We start from the raw sequence: 15,549 nt of genomic DNA, 5'->3' as shown, positions 1-15,549 counted from the left end.
GAAAAGCACTGGCACCTTAAAAGAGATATATATAATATTTTCGTTGAAGAATTTATTTATATATATATATATATATATATATATATATATATATATATATATACCCACAATTTGAAATACTCCAATTAAGGGTGAACACCTTATTAGACACAGTTTGGAGTGTTTTTTGTTTTAACGCACGTGTTTTACAGTAATAACTTATGGGTATCAATAGATGATTGTATTTTTAACGTTTAGTCCTTTTATTATCTGGGACCTTTCCCTTGAGCTAGGCAGATAAGGAAGAAGAATAGAGATTTCTTTGAATAATAATTTTAAACGAGAACAGCACAAAACCAACATACCCCTTATCTTTGCACTAAGTGGATACGGTTTGATCCATCTCGGTGGACACAGCAGTTCCTCGATCTAGTGTATACCAGTGTTAGCGCAGGAATAAATGTTTTATTAAAAAACATATTAATTAGGTTTGAAAAGGCTGATGCAGATGCACGTAATCAGATTGAACAATTAGTGACTGAGAAATGTGTATTGCAACAGAGATTAGATGAATTAGAACAAACGTGTAAATTAAGAGAAAGTTGCATTGCCTCTTTGAATCAAAGGGAGGCCGAGAATTTGCAGGTTATCACACTGCTTAACCAGTTGCCGACCGCCGCACGACGATGTACGTCGACAGCATGGCACGGGCAGGCATATTGGCGTACATGTACGTCCCTTGCCTCCCGCGGGTCGGGGGCCCGATCGGGCCCCCGCCCGGTGCCTGCGGCGGTCGGTTTTCGTCCGGGAGCGATCCGGGACGAGGGGGCAGCCATTCATTCATGGCCACCCCCATGCGATCGCTCCCGACGAATAGGAATCCCCCGTGACATCACTTCCTCTCCTGTAATGTAAACACAGGAGAGGAAGTGATGTATTCTCTCCTCCGTGTCGGTATTTTTCGTTCCGACACGGAGGAGAGCGGATCGGTGAGTTGCACCAACACTCTACACACACAGTAGAACATGCCAGGCACACTCACACCCCCCCGATCACCCCCTCCAATTACCCCTGCCCCCCAGTCACAGTGACACCAATGTCATTTTTTTTTTTTTTTTTTTTTTTGCATTGGTGTCATTTGTGACTGTAATAACTGTTAGGGCAGTTAGGGTTAGCCCCCTTTAGTTCTAATGTACCCCCCTAACCCCCCCAATAAAGGTTTAACCCCGTGATCACCCCCCGTCGCCAGTGTCACTAAGGCTGGGTTCACATTGCAGCGGTTTATGAGAACGAATGTGATTCGCACCGCACTGCAGTGCAAATCACATCCGATCTCTGTGCGATTCGAGTTCAGCCATTCGCCGCACCCGCCACACCCGCCGCACCCGCCGCAAATTCGCACGGGACCCTTTTTTTGGCCCGCAGCAGAATCGGATCGCATGGGTGTTCACACCATGCGATCCGAGTTTGCAGATCGCACTGCGATATGCGAACTGATCTGGGGGTGTCAGTAACATTTCACTGACACTCCCAGCAGTCCGCATAGGGCAGTGTGAACTGCCGCCGGGAGGCATGCGATGCGGGAACCCGCCGCGGATTCGCGGCGTTTCCGCATCGCTCCAGTGTGAACCCAGCCTAATAAGCGATCATTTTTCTGATCGCCGTATTAGTGTCACAGGTGACGCTAGTTAGGCAGGTAGGTATTTAGGTTCGCCGCAGCTTTTTATAGCGCCAGGGACCCCCATATACTACCGCATAAAGCCCCCTGATTGCCCCCTAGTTAACCCTTTCACCAGTGATCACCATATAACTGTTACAGGTGACGCTGGTTGGTTAGTTATTTTTTTATAGTTTCAGGGCACCCGCCATTTATTACCTAATAAAGGTTTAACCCCCTGATCACCCGGCAGGTGTCATTTGTGACTAATAACTGTTAGGGCAGTTAGGGTTAGCCCCCTTTAGTTCTAAGGTACCCCCCTAACCCCCCCAATAAAGGTTTAACCCCGTGATCACCCCCCGTCGCCAGTGTCACTAAGGCTGGGTTCACATTGCAGCGGTTTATGAGAACGGATGTGATTCGCACCGCACTGCAGTGCAAATCACATCCGATCTCTGTGCGATTCGAGTTCAGCTATACAGATAGTATGGCTGAATTCGTGTCGCACCCGCCGCACCCGCCGCAAACTCGCACGGGACCCTTTTTTTGGTCCGCAGCAGAATCGGATCGCATGGGTGTTCACACCATGCGATCCAAGTTTGCAGATAGCACTGCGATATGCGAACTGATCTGGGGGTGTCATTAACATTTCACTGACACTCCCAGCAGTTCGCATAGGGCAGTGTGAACTGCCGCCGGGAGGCATGCGATGCGGGAACCCGCCGCGCATTCGTGGCGTTCCCGCATCGCTCCAGTGTGAACCCAGCCTAATAAGCGATCGTTTTTCTGATCGCTGTATTAGTGTCACAGGTGACGCTAGTTAGGCAGGTAGGTATTTAGGTTCGCCGCAGCTTTTTATAGTGCCAGGGACCCCCATATATTACCGCATAAAGCCCCCTGATTGCCCCCTAGTTAACCCTTTCACCAGTGATCACCATATAACTGTTACAGGTGACGCTGGTTGGTTAGTTATTTTTTTATAGTTTCAGGGCACCCGCCATTTATTACCTAGTCTCACTAGTGTACCCCTAAATTTAGGGGTGTCTACTTTCCAAAATGGGGTCATTTGGGGGGGGTTTGTGCCATCTTGGCATTTTATGGCCTTCAAAACTGTAACGCCCTTAGAAAGCCTGAAGGCGGTGCTTGGTTTTCGGGGCCCCGTACGCGGCTAGGCTCCCAAAAAGTCCCACATATGTGGTATCCCCGTACTCAGGAGAAGCAGCAGAATTTATTTTGGGGTGTCATTTCACATATGCCCATGGCATGCGTGAGCAATATATCATTTAGTGACAACTTTGTGAAAAAAAAAAAAAAAAAAAAAAAGTTTGTAATTTTCCCGCAACTTGTGGCAAAATATAAAATATTCCATGGACTCAACATGCCTCTCAGCAAATAGCTTGGGGTGTCTACTTTCTAAAATGGGGTCATTTGTGGGGGTTTTGTGCCATCTTGGCATTTTATGGCCTTCAAAACTGTAATAGGTAGTGAGAAGTGAACTCAAAAGTTTACGCCCTTAGAAAGCCTGAAGGCGGTGCTTGGTTTTCGGGGCCCCGTACGCGGCTAGGCTCCCAAAAAGTCCCACATATGTGGTATCCCCGTACTCAGGAGAAGCAGCAGAATTTATTTTGGGGTGTCATTTCACATATGCCCATAGCATGTGTGAGCAATATATCATTTAGTGACAACTTTGTGTAAAAAAAAAAAAAAAATTTTTTTTTTGTCATTATTCAATCGCTTGAGGCAAAAAAATAAAATATTCAATGGGCTCAACATGCCTCTTATCAATTTCCTTAGGGGGTCTACTTTCCAAAATGGGGTCATTTGGGGGGGTTTTGTACTGCCCTGCCAATTTAGCACCTCAAGAAATGAGATAGGCAGTCGTAAACTAAAAGCTGTGTAAATTCCAGAAAACGTACCTTAGTTTGTAGATGTGACAACTTTTGCGCAAACCAATAAATATACAATTATTGACTTTTTTTTTACCAAAGACATGTGGCTGAATACATTTTGGCCTAAATGTATGACTAAAATTGAGTTTATTGGATTTTTCTAATAACAAAAAGTAGAAAATATCATTTTTTTTCAAAATTTGCGGTCTTTTTACGTTTATATCGCAAAAAATAAAAATCGCAGAGGCAATCAAATACCATCAAAAGAAAGCTCTATTTGTGGGAAGAAAAGGACGCAAATTTTGTTTGGGTACAACATTGCATGACCGCGCAATTACCAGTTAAAGCAGCGCAGTGCCAAAGTGTAAAAAGACCTCTGGTCATTTACCAGCAAAATGGTCCGGTCTGAAAGTGGTTAAAGAGGGATTCCACCAAAAAAAAATATTAAAAGCCAGCAGCTATAAATACTACAGCTGCTGACTTTTAATAAATGGACACTCACCTGTCCCGGGTTCCAGCGATGCCGGCAGTCGAGGCCGATCGATCGCTCGGCTCTCGGCTGCTGCCGCCACCATTCTAGGTGAGGGAATCAGGAAGTGAAGCGAATCGGCTTCACTTCCCGGTTCCCTACTGCGCATGCACGAGTCGCGTTGCGCAATAGGAAATCTCCGCGCTGTCACTGAGACCCGTGTGTGTCCCAGCAGACAGCGCGGCAGGGCAGGAAATGGCGTAGACTCCCACGGGAGTCTATGCCCGGAAGTGGGTATAAATACCTGTCTTTGACAGGTATCCCCACCCCCCTCCCCCCTGAAAGGTGTCAATTGTGACACCGGAGGGGGGGAGGGATCCGATCAGCGGAGGTTCCACTTTAGGGTGGAATCCCGCTTTAAGGAGGAATTACAGGGTTCTCAAGCAGTCATAATGGAGTTATCCTCCGAATGTGCAATGGTGGAGGTACCCTCCGCACATACTTGGTGTAGAGAAAATATAGAAGTGGAACATGAAGAAAACCCGTATGCTATTGTTGCTGCAAATGATATTACTATGATGGGAATCAATGTGGGAGAGGTAAATAAAGGTGTGATAACTGCACTTGAAATTGATTCAGGAGTTGAGACAATGGAAACTTCTGATGACTCCTCAGACGATGAAAGTGTAAAGTCTGTTCATTCCAATCGTAGTAATATTATCAAGCAATGTGAGTTTCCAGCGCCATATGCTCAAAGAAGGGCATATGCAGGGAAACCAGAGCTAAAATGTTTTTTGTGTAAAGGGGGGGGCGGGGGGGTAACATTGCAAAATATTGTTGGGCGGTGAATAATGATATCAAAAGAAGATCATACCCAAAAACGACCCCAAGGCATTATGAATGTTATTCGGCCAGGTGGGGTAGCAATCCAAAGCATGGAGCCCATAGTAATCAAACCCATTTCCCGGTTAAGACCCAAATGCGGAGTCTACAAACTGAAAAGCAATATGTAGGACAGTTGCGTAAAATCAAAATGGAGGTAGCCGCATGGTTATTCAAATATAGCACTGGGGGAAACAATGTTAGCAGCACTTAGTGAGCTGCAGGTATGGTGAGAATATTCTGGTCAATTTGTTTTTGTGGTTAAAACTTTTTTTCTGTTATGATTATTGTTTTTTTTTTTCTTCTTCTTCTCTTATTTTCAATTTTTGTAAAAAAAAAAATTAAAATATATATTTTTTATTTTATTCTTTTTTATGTTTTTATTTTTATTTTTTGTAAATTTTTCCTGAGTATTTTCTTTAGTAGTATACTGCTGCTTAATATAAGAATTGTGTGTAATCACCGTCTGTATGTTCCTTTTCCAGAGACCAGGGAGGAAGTTAAACTGGTTGGGATATGTTTGTGTTTTGTTTGCAGGTGAGAACAACAGTGCGAGCAGAGCAGGGGTTAGGTTATTGCAAATGCATAATCCATTATCACGTGGTACCATGAGCTCATTAGTTAGTAATTGTTTGCAAACAATGAAAAATAAACAATAGTACTAAAGAGTTACAAATTAAGCTACAATGTTGTGATGAGATACATATGCTTTGTTTGTTTTTGTTTTTTTGTTTTTCCCTAACTAATTGTCTTTCAGATCGGAATGAGCACTCTTCTCAGGAGAAAAGTCCATGGATGTCGTTAATTAAAAGTTGAGTGTTTGTCATTGTTTTATGGTGGTTGTCTTGTCATGTTTTTTGTGTGATAATGGCCAGATTTTTAATTTTTTTTTCAAATTTTTGTTTTTGGTATTTGTTTAGTCATCTATTTTATTTTTATTTCTGTTCAGGTGGAAAAATTTGTTTAGTCCACCTGAAAGGGGGATAATTGACGATGCCCTCAGTTAGCAGCTGGATACATTTTGTGTAAGACAAAAAATTGGTAGGAAACCATTTTAGCCGCAGGAGTTTTGTGTTTTTTCTTTGTTTTTATTTTCATTCAGGTGGAAAAGAGGTCCAAAAGTTTTAGGCTTTGTCCACCTGAAAGGGGGTAGTGCATAGAATGTAAAGATACAGATAAATGTAGTGTCTTTTTAGCTTGGAAATGTATAATTTTTTGAGGAGCAACATTGACGTTCATTTTAAATTTTTGATCATACCATGGGGATCCATTTTAGAGTGGGTTCAGCCTAAAGAGGTCATGGTTGTTTGGATAGTTTGGTCAGAGTTGCAGAAGCCAGGAATATGAAGCTCCTGGGTTCCAAGGGGGTAGCTATAAGTAAACATGGTAAGCAAGCAGATGTTATGGATAAGAATTTGATGCTGCTCTTGTTTTTCACTTCCAGAATCCTGGTGGAGCGAGATTGGAGAGGATTCAGGAACATCAATGATAGATGATCATCTGGTTGGCAGTTTGTCTGTGCCACACCACAAATTTGTTCTGATAAACATCAGTAGAGGAAAAATAACTGAAACATTCAGTTTAATACTTGTTTTTTTCTTATGGACAATTTGGTGCTAATGCTGAATCTGAAAGACTGTGCCTATCAACAGAACTTGTGAAATATTTTTGCCAGAGTCTCTCCTGATGAATGCAAACATGTTATTAATACGTGTGCAATGGGTTGGAAGTTGGGGAAGGAATATGACGCATCCAATCCGTCAGAACATGAAAATGTAAAATATGTGTTTTTTTTTTGTTGAAGGGAGGAGTTGAAAGAAAGGTTTTTTAATGTATGACATGTATTGACGTAACGGAGTTAATATGGTGCAGGTACCCAGGAGGCTGGCACTTTTGCATAATAAGGTGTCCGTGGGCCAGACTAGAGGTTGGCCAGTTGACACATCAATGGGGTGAAAATTTCCTTGTGTGGGGGAGATACGCCTGGTTGATGTCTCACCTGAGAGGTTGAAACCCTGCACAGATAATGCCAATGAATACACATGGGAGCATGCTCCGTTAGATAAAGGGAACAAACGCTGGCTACCAGGGTACAGTATGCCTTCGCCACATGGCGCTGCAACATATCACAGTGGTTGATAAAGACCTATTACCCTATATGCGCTGAGTATACACTGAATCAAGTGAGGTCATTGTACCAGTGACTTACTCCCAGAAATGTGCGGACACAGAATGAGGTTCGGGCAGGGAGCTTATTTCTGAGGAGTAACCCAAAAGAGGAGGGATATATTCAGCACTATATTAGGGGGAATAGTTGCTGGGATGGGTGTTGTTAATGGAGTGGACATTGGCCTCCTGAGGAACAAACTCACTGCCATAGCTTCAGAGAATGAGCGGGGCTTTGTTGCTCAGAGAGATTGGTGACATCCTTGATAACATTCAACAAAGTCACAGAAACACCCAGGTTAAAGTGGTTCTGGATTTTGGTAAACCATGTTGAGAGGTTGGTAGAGAATGTGATGGTACAGGACAGAAATCTGTTAGTGGCTCTGGTGTGCACATAGTGGCAGGTGGAATTATCAACCAACATTAAGCTGATTGTACCTTCTCTGTATGAGTGGCGGTGGCCTGATGAGTTAGCATCACCGGTCAATAAGATTTTGCCAAAACACATTGCTTACACTAATCCAAAGTAGTGGTCGAATGCCTGGATGGGCTGTACTAATTTGGATTGTGAAAGGTGTTATGCTGTACGTTCCCATATACAGAAGTGCAGACTCGGTCATTATATTTGGTGGCATCAATGGGCTTACTGACTGGGGATTCTATCTTGTTGCATTTGAGGCTAAATCACCCACATGTGATCAGAGAAGATGGAAGCTGGAGGCAGATTGATATTTCCCTTGGTCGGAAGCATGACCATGATGTCCTTTGTATGCCAGGTCAAAACATGGGGAGGATCAAAAAATGTTGGGAAGTTATTTCACTCTGTGTTCTGGATGGAGAGATCATTGCTGGGAAGGAAGCACCCGGGTATTATTTTGGACATAGACGAGTTTGTTTCTTTATCCTAAAGAATAGTGGTGTAGTGTTAGTCATGGAACTAGAGGGTTCCTTGAACCTAACCATAGGTAGAGGTGCATGGTATACCCTGGGCATGATCTCTGAAATCCAGGCACAGAGGTAGAATTCTGTGGATTTTGTCATTGTTGTAGATTTATATGTGTGGTTAAACTCGATATTTATATAGAAGGGTCTCCCATTTGTCTATGCAAGTTGAGGGACGAATAGACCGTAAGGTCTCTGTGTACGAGTTAGAGACTTTGCTGCCAAGTCAGAGCCCTGCAATACTGTTGTGAGCAAGACCGCCTAATCCCGACCCATATTTACAGTAAAGGATTATAGGAGGTTGGGAGCGGGGTGCATAATTGGATGGGACACATATATGTACATAGATATTATGGTAATAAGTTGATTCATGTTATGGTATAGTGTGACCTATGTGTATCGTAGGCTAGTAATGTGGGCAAGAAAGGCCCTCATGGAAACTCTGTATTTGAGAGCTTTTTGACATGTTGCTCTGAATGTGTGCTGGTGAATGGTGAGTGAATGGACATCCCTTGCCTGTACTGCATCCCGTCCTGAAGATACCGGAAGGGAGAAGATACCAAAGATACAGAAGGGTGACATGGAAGCTGTCGCTGAAGAATGATGGTGATGTGTCATTCAGTGGCAAAGTGGCACGTGTTGGGAAGCCCAATGCGGTAAGACCCTTATGGACTGTTCCATAGGAGCTGTTGCTGCACATGTTGAAAACCACAACACGTTAAGACAGTTAAGGACTGTTCAATAGGTACTTGTTCGAGAACGCATGTTGGGGAGAAAACAGTTATGGACTGTTCAATAGGAGCCGTGTCTGAAGAAGGGTGGTATGCGCCTTTTTAGGCGCAAAGAGGTGAATGTTGGATTCAATATGAACTCATGTAGTGTCTTCTGGGATACATGCATTGATTCCCATTCCCAATATGTGCAGTGTCCTGAAGAACAGGATGCCCTCCCCCGGTTGGAATGTAACCAGTTAAACCTCTATTGTGACTTTAGATTAGAGGCTCCCATCTATCTATGAGAGCTACTCTGCATGACAATGCTTACTCCGATCTGTCTGTGAGAATCAAAGACGAACCTAATGGACTGAGGCGGGGCACAGGAGATTGAAACCCAAGATTTGACCCCAGTCAGAGTAGTTACAATTCATGGACAGACACGGCCCCCCAGAGGCCAATTATGGCAGGATGGTCAGAGATATTTAGCCTGGGGGAGGAGACGCCCCAGAGACACTGATTCGTCCACAAGCAAAGGGGGGGGGGGGGGGCAGGCAATGGGATGCGGTGAGGGTGAGGTGTGTTTGTCAAAAGGGAATTTTTGAAATAGAGCTCTCTCTCATTCCATCATGAGGACAGCCAGAGGACGTGTTAAGTATATTACTTGTATTGTGTTCTGATTGTATGCTATGTAATTTTGTAACTACTATAACAAACAAATTACCTGCTCTGTGCAATAATATTTCACAGAGCAGCCCTGATCTTCCTCTTTTTAGGTCCCCTGTCAGTGCTTCTGGCTCCTTCCCCTGCCCAAAGCCCTTGCTATGGGGGCACTTGTGCTGACTCATTCCTGAACCACACTCAGCATGGCTCACCCTCACCCCCACTCTCTCCTTACTGGCTGTAAATATGACAGCAGCAGGAGCCAATGGCCTTGTTCCTCTGCTATCTACATGAGTCGCTTTTGACAGGTTTTCCTGACACCAAGAGAAAAAAGGTGCTGGGGAGTGATCCTGTGTGCTGTGTAAATGGGGGGGGGGGGGGGGGTTCATTCCCTCCAATTAGCTCTCAGAGCTCTTTTCACTGAGCTCTGCAGGGTGTAACTTCAACTCTCCACCACCTGTTTCTGACAGCTCAGACAAGCTTTATTAATTCTGGAATTCGAACGAATGTTCAGAAGAAAAGACTGCAGATAAACAGATACAAGATATGTAGGAGGGTTTGTTTTATCTCTGGGTATCATCTGAGGCCAATCACTTCATTGGGTATAAGTAAGGGTTTACAATCACTTTAAAACCCAACTCCAGCTGTCTCTCATCCCCTATGTATAAAGCTAAAGTTGGCCTTTAAGAATGTGCTGATGCCAATCAGCGCCCATCAGTGATGCTTGTCAGTACTTATATAGCGTCAACAATATGCACCGTACGTTACAATATAAACAGAGACAGTACAGTTACAATACAATACAGTGCAAGAGGGTTAGGAGGGCCCTGCTCATAAGAGCTTAGGGTTGGGCAAGCGGTACATGGTCGCTGAAGGCAGCATCAAAGAGCAGAGGTAAGGAGGAGGATGGATCCTCCCCGATCTACATTGAGCTGTATGGAGGGGGTTTGTGTGTGAGTAATGCAGGAAATAGGAGTCAGGTAGGTCAGTGTGATGTGTGTCAGTGTGATGTGTGTCAGTGTGATGTGTGTCAGTGTATGTGCCAGTGTATGTGTCAGTGTATGTGTCAGTGTATGTGTCAGTGTATGTGTATGTGTCAGTGCTATTGTATGTGCCAGTGTCTGTGTCAGTGTATGTGTCATGCCAGTGTATGTGTCAGTGTGATGTGTCAGTGTATGCATCAGTGTATGCGTCAGTGTGATGGTCAGTGTATGTGTCAGTGTGATGGTCAGTGTATGCGTCAGTGTGATGGTCAGTGTAATGTTCAGTGTATGCGTCAGTGTATGTGTCAGTGTATGCGTCAGTGTGATGGTCATTGTATGCGTCAGTGTGATGGTCAGTGTGATGGTCAGTATATGCGTCAGTGTATGTGTCAGTGTGATGGTCAGTGTATGTGTCAGTGTGATGGTCAGTGTATGCGTCAGTGTGATGGTCAGTGTAATGTTCAGTGTATGCGTCAGTGTATGCGTCAGTGTATGCGTCAGTGTGATGGTCAGTGTATGCGTCAGTGTGATGGTCAGTATATGCGTCAGTGTATGTGTCAGTGTGATGGTCAGTGTATGCGTCAGTGTATGCGTCAGTGTGATGGTCAGTGTATGTGTCAGTGCCATTGTATGTGTTAGTGCCAGTGTATGTGTCAGTGCCAGTGTATGTGTCTGTGTCAGTGTGATGTGTCAGTGTGATGTGTCAGGGTATGTGTCAGTGTCAGGGTATGTGTATGTGTCAGTGTGATGTGTCAGTGTGATGCGTCAGTGTGATGCGTCAGTTGATGCGTCAGTGTGATGGCCAGTGTATGTGTCAGTGTGATGGTCAGTGCATGTGTCAGTGTGATGGTCAGTGTGATGGTCAGTGTGATGGTCAGTGTATGCATCAGTGTGATGGTCAGTGTGATGGTCAGTGTATGTGTCAGTGTGATGGTCAGTGTATGTGTCAGTGCCATTGTGTCAGTGTATGTGTCAGTGCCATTGTATGTGTTAGTGTATGTGTCAGTGTGTTGTGTCAGGGTATGTGTATGTCTCAGTGTGATGTGTCAGTGTATGCGTCAGTGTATGCGTCAGTGTGATGGTCAGTGTATGCGTCAGTGTGATGGTCAGTGTATGCGTCAGTATGATGGTCAGTGTATGCGTCAGTGTGATGGTCAGTGTAGGTGTCAGTGTGATGGTCAGTGTATGCGTCAGTGTGATGGTCAGTGTATGCGTCAGTGTGATGGTCAGTGTAGGTGTCAGTGTGATGGGTCAGTGTATGCGTCAGTGTGATGGTCAGTGTAGGTGTCAGTGTGATGGTCAGTGTATGCGTCAGTGTGATGGTCAGTGTATGCGTCAGTGTGATGGTCAGTGTAGGTGTCAGTGTGATGGTCAGTGAAGGTGTCAGTGTGATGGTCAGTGTATGTGTCAGTGTCATTGTATGTGCCAGTGTATGTGTATGTGTCAGTGTATGTGTCATGCCAGTGTACGTGTATGTGTCAGTGTGATGTGTCAGTGTATGTGTCATGCCAGTGTCATGCCAGTGTACGTGTACGTGTATGTGTCAGTGTCAGTGTGATGTGTCAGTGTATGTGTCATGCCAGTGTACGTTTATGTGTCAGTGTGATGTGTCAGAGTCAGGGTATGTGTCAGTGTATGTGTTTTCAGTGTGATGTGTCAGTGTATGTGTTTTCAGGGTATGTGTCAGTGTATGTGTTTTCAGTGTATGTGTTTTCAGGGTATGTGTCAGTGTATGTGTTTTCAGTGTATGTGTTTTCAGGGTATGTGTCAGGGTATGTGTCAGGGTATGTGTCAGTGTGATGTGTCAGTGTGATGTGTCAGTGTGATGTGTCCGTGTTTTCAGTGTATGTGTTTTCAGTGTATGTGTCAGGGTATGTGTCAGGGTATGTGTCAGGGTATGTGTCAGGGTGATGGTCAGTGTATGCGTCAGTGTGATGGTCAGTGTAATGTTCAGTGTATGCGTCAGTGTATGTGTCAGTGTATGCGTCAGTGTGATGGTCATTGTATGCGTCAGTGTGATGGTCAGTGTGATGGTCAGTGTGATGGTCAGTATATGCGTCAGTGTATGTGTCAGTGTGATGGTCAGTGTATGTGTCAGTGTGATGGTCAGTGTATGCGTCAGTGTGATGGTCAGTGTAATGTTCAGTGTATGCGTCAGTGTATGCGTCAGTGTATGCGTCAGTGTATGCGTCAGTGTGATGGTCAGTGTATGCGTCAGTGTGATGGTCAGTGTGATGGTCAGTATATGCGTCAGTGTATGTGTCAGTGTGATGGTCAGTGTATGCGTCAGTGTATGCGTCAGTGTGATGGTCAGTGTATGTGTCAGTGCCATTGTATGTGTTAGTGCCAGTGTATGTGTCAGTGCCAGTGTATGTGTCTGTGTCAGTGTGATGTGTCAGTGTGATGTGTCAGGGTATGTGTCAGTGTCAGGGTATGTGTATGTGTCAGTGTGATGTGTCAGTGTGATGCGTCAGTGTGATGCGTCAGTTGATGCGTCAGTGTGATGGCCAGTGTATGTGTCAGTGTGATGGTCAGTGCATGTGTCAGTGTGATGGTCAGTGTGATGGTCAGTGTGATGGTCAGTGTCTGCATCAGTGTGATGGTCAGTGTGATGGTCAGTGTATGTGTCAGTGTGATGGTCAGTGTATGTGTCAGTGCCATTGTGTCAGTGTATGTGTCAGTGCCATTGTATGTGTTAGTGTATGTGTCAGTGTGTTGTGTCAGGGTATGTGTATGTCTCAGTGTGATGTGTCAGTGTATGCGTCAGTGTATGCGTCAGTGTGATGGTCAGTGTATGCGTCAGTGTGATGGTCAGTGTATGCGTCAGTATGATGGTCAGTGTATGCGTCAGTGTGATGGTCAGTGTAGGTGTCAGTGTGATGGTCAGTGTATGCGTCAGTGTGATGGTCAGTGTATGCGTCAGTGTGATGGTCAGTGTAGGTGTCAGTGTGATGGGTCAGTGTATGCGTCAGTGTGATGGTCAGTGTAGGTGTCAGTGTGATGGTCAGTGTATGCGTCAGTGTGATGGTCAGTGTATGCGTCAGTGTGATGGTCAGTGTAGGTGTCAGTGTGATGGTCAGTGAAGGTGTCAGTGTGATGGTCAGTGTATGTGTCAGTGTCAGTGTCATTGTATGTGCCAGTGTATGTGTATGTGTCAGTGTATGTGTCATGCCAGTGTACGTGTATGTGTCAGTGTGATGTGTCAGTGTATGTGTCAGTGTATGTGTCATGCCAGTGTACGTGTACGTGTATGTGTCAGTGTCAGTGTGATGTGTCAGTGTATGTGTCATGCCAGTGTACGTTTATGTGTCAGTGTGATGTGTCAGAGTCAGGGTATGTGTCAGTGTATGTGTTTTCAGTGTGATGTGTCAGTGTATGTGTTTTCAGGGTATGTGTCAGTGTATGTGTTTTCAGTGTATGTGTTTTCAGGGTATGTGTCAGTGTATGTGTTTTCAGTGTATGTGTTTTCAGGGTATGTGTCAGGGTATGTGTCAGTGTCAGGGTATGTGTCAGTGTGATGTGTCAGTGTGATGTGTCAGTGTGATGTGTCCGTGTTTTCAGTGTATGTGTTTTCAGTGTATGTGTCAGGGTATGTGTCAGGGTATGTGTCAGGGTATGTGTCAGGGTGATGGTCAGTGTATGTGTCAGCGTGATGGTCAGTGTAGGTGTCAGCGTGATGGTCAGTTTAGGTGTCAGCGTGATGGTCAGTGTAGGTGTCAGCGTGATGGTCAGTGTAGGTGTCAGCGTGATGGTCAGTGTAGGTGTCAGCGTGATGGTCAGTGTATGTGTCAGTGTAGGTGTCAGTGTGATGGTCAGTGTCAGTGTAATTGGCAGTGTAGGTGCCAGGTGGGTTAGTGTAGGTGCCAGGTGGGTTAGTGTAGGTGCCAGGTTGGTCGGTGTAATTATCAGGTAGGTCAGTGTAGGGGTCAGTGTGATGTGAGTAATGCGGGAAGTAGGAGTCAGGTGGATTAGTTTATGTGTCAAGGGGTCAGTGTAGGGGTCAGATAGGTCATGTGTAGCAAGGGCAGGGTAAGGTGGAGTCATAGGCGCAGCCGGGGGGTGACAAAATTAGGTTTCGACTAGGGTGTCAACGATCCTTGCACTAGCCCTGGTCATTAGTGAGTTTTAGTAGGGCAGTTTCTGTGAGGGAAAGCCTGACTGTAGGGGGTCAGGATGTTTGTTTTCCATGAAGTAGGAATTCAGATGGTTTTAGACAAAATACTCTAAAAGTCTAGAAGTAAATGGGAGCGAGGGGGGTCGTCTTAAGCTGTTCTGGCTGGTGGGGTCCAGTGAGGGCTTTTGAGTATCGAGGTGATTTGTGCATGCTGAGGAGAAGATGCCAGTAGAGAGGAAGACATTTAAAATTTGAGTGAGAGAGCATAGGATAGAGAAAGAGGGTGACCGTGGTTGTTGTGAAGGAAGGGTCCAGGAGATAGGTGGTTAGGTGAGTGTCTGAGAGAAGTTTGGTAACCTCTTCTGTAGTAGCCGGGTCAAAAGAGAAAGGTATTGAATGTGCTGTTAGACAGGATGTGTTAATTGGGTAAGATATCTACACAGTGGAGATACAGAACAATCTCTACCTAAAGGAGCCAACGTTTCACTTACCTTATTTTGCATCTTGCATGTTATCTTCATTTCACAGAAATCTTTTTCTTCTTTTTTCATATTTCTAGATGTTTGTTTAAGCTTGCGTATGCAGAATGTAAAAAAAAAACAATTCCCTGGAGATAGTTTGCTATAAAGCAGTCACATAGTTTTCCTCATTGCTTTAAGAATAACATAACTTCTTATATTCCTGCCACTTGCAGCTTTGCATAATTTAAAAATATTTCAATGTTTCCTGCATGTTTTATAAATCGAACAAATTTGGGTTTTAACTATTTTACATATCTTCTATAAAACAGCAGCATGGACTAATACTATCAGAGTGAGAAATTAGCTGGTACTGTTTTTGCCTTCCACTAAGAAAAAGTATGTTGCACAGATCCTAGTAGCTGCTTTCCCTGGTTTCGCTTTACCCTAACTGCAATTCTTCTGTCAGAAAGTCACATGGAGTATAGTTTTCACTAATGATTGGTTGACTAGAATTGTGGAATGCAAAGGGAAGGACGGATACACTGTTACTATACTGATACTATCAAGAAAGAGCTCTACAGTTTTTATTTGGAGGAAAATAATGTAAAATAGTTTAGATCAAAGAGCCATT

The 15,549-nt window shown here is 44.4% G+C and overlaps 1 protein-coding gene across 1 annotated transcript in view; it reads right to left on the bottom strand.

The window, feature by feature from the left end:
• The window catches only part of BATF2 (basic leucine zipper ATF-like transcription factor 2), a 68,634-nt gene extending 53,267 nt beyond the window's left edge, over window positions 1–15,367 (bottom strand). The window contains exon 1 of the mRNA XM_077459481.1: window positions 14,949–15,367. Coding sequence (XP_077315607.1) covers window positions 14,949–15,008 — 60 coding nt within the window. The 5' untranslated portion in view covers window positions 15,009–15,367. The remainder of the gene's footprint in view (window positions 1–14,948) is intronic.
• Window positions 15,368–15,549: the final 182 nt, after the last annotated feature.

Source organism: Lithobates pipiens, unplaced genomic scaffold (genome assembly GCF_037356315.1).
Source record: "Lithobates pipiens isolate NorthernLeopardFrog02 unplaced genomic scaffold, aLitPip1_a1.2 Scaffold_10, whole genome shotgun sequence".
Classification (NCBI taxonomy): domain Eukaryota; kingdom Metazoa; phylum Chordata; class Amphibia; order Anura; family Ranidae; genus Lithobates; species Lithobates pipiens.
Note: the sequence above shows the minus strand (reverse complement) of the source record. Positions and strands in the feature narration are given on the sequence as shown.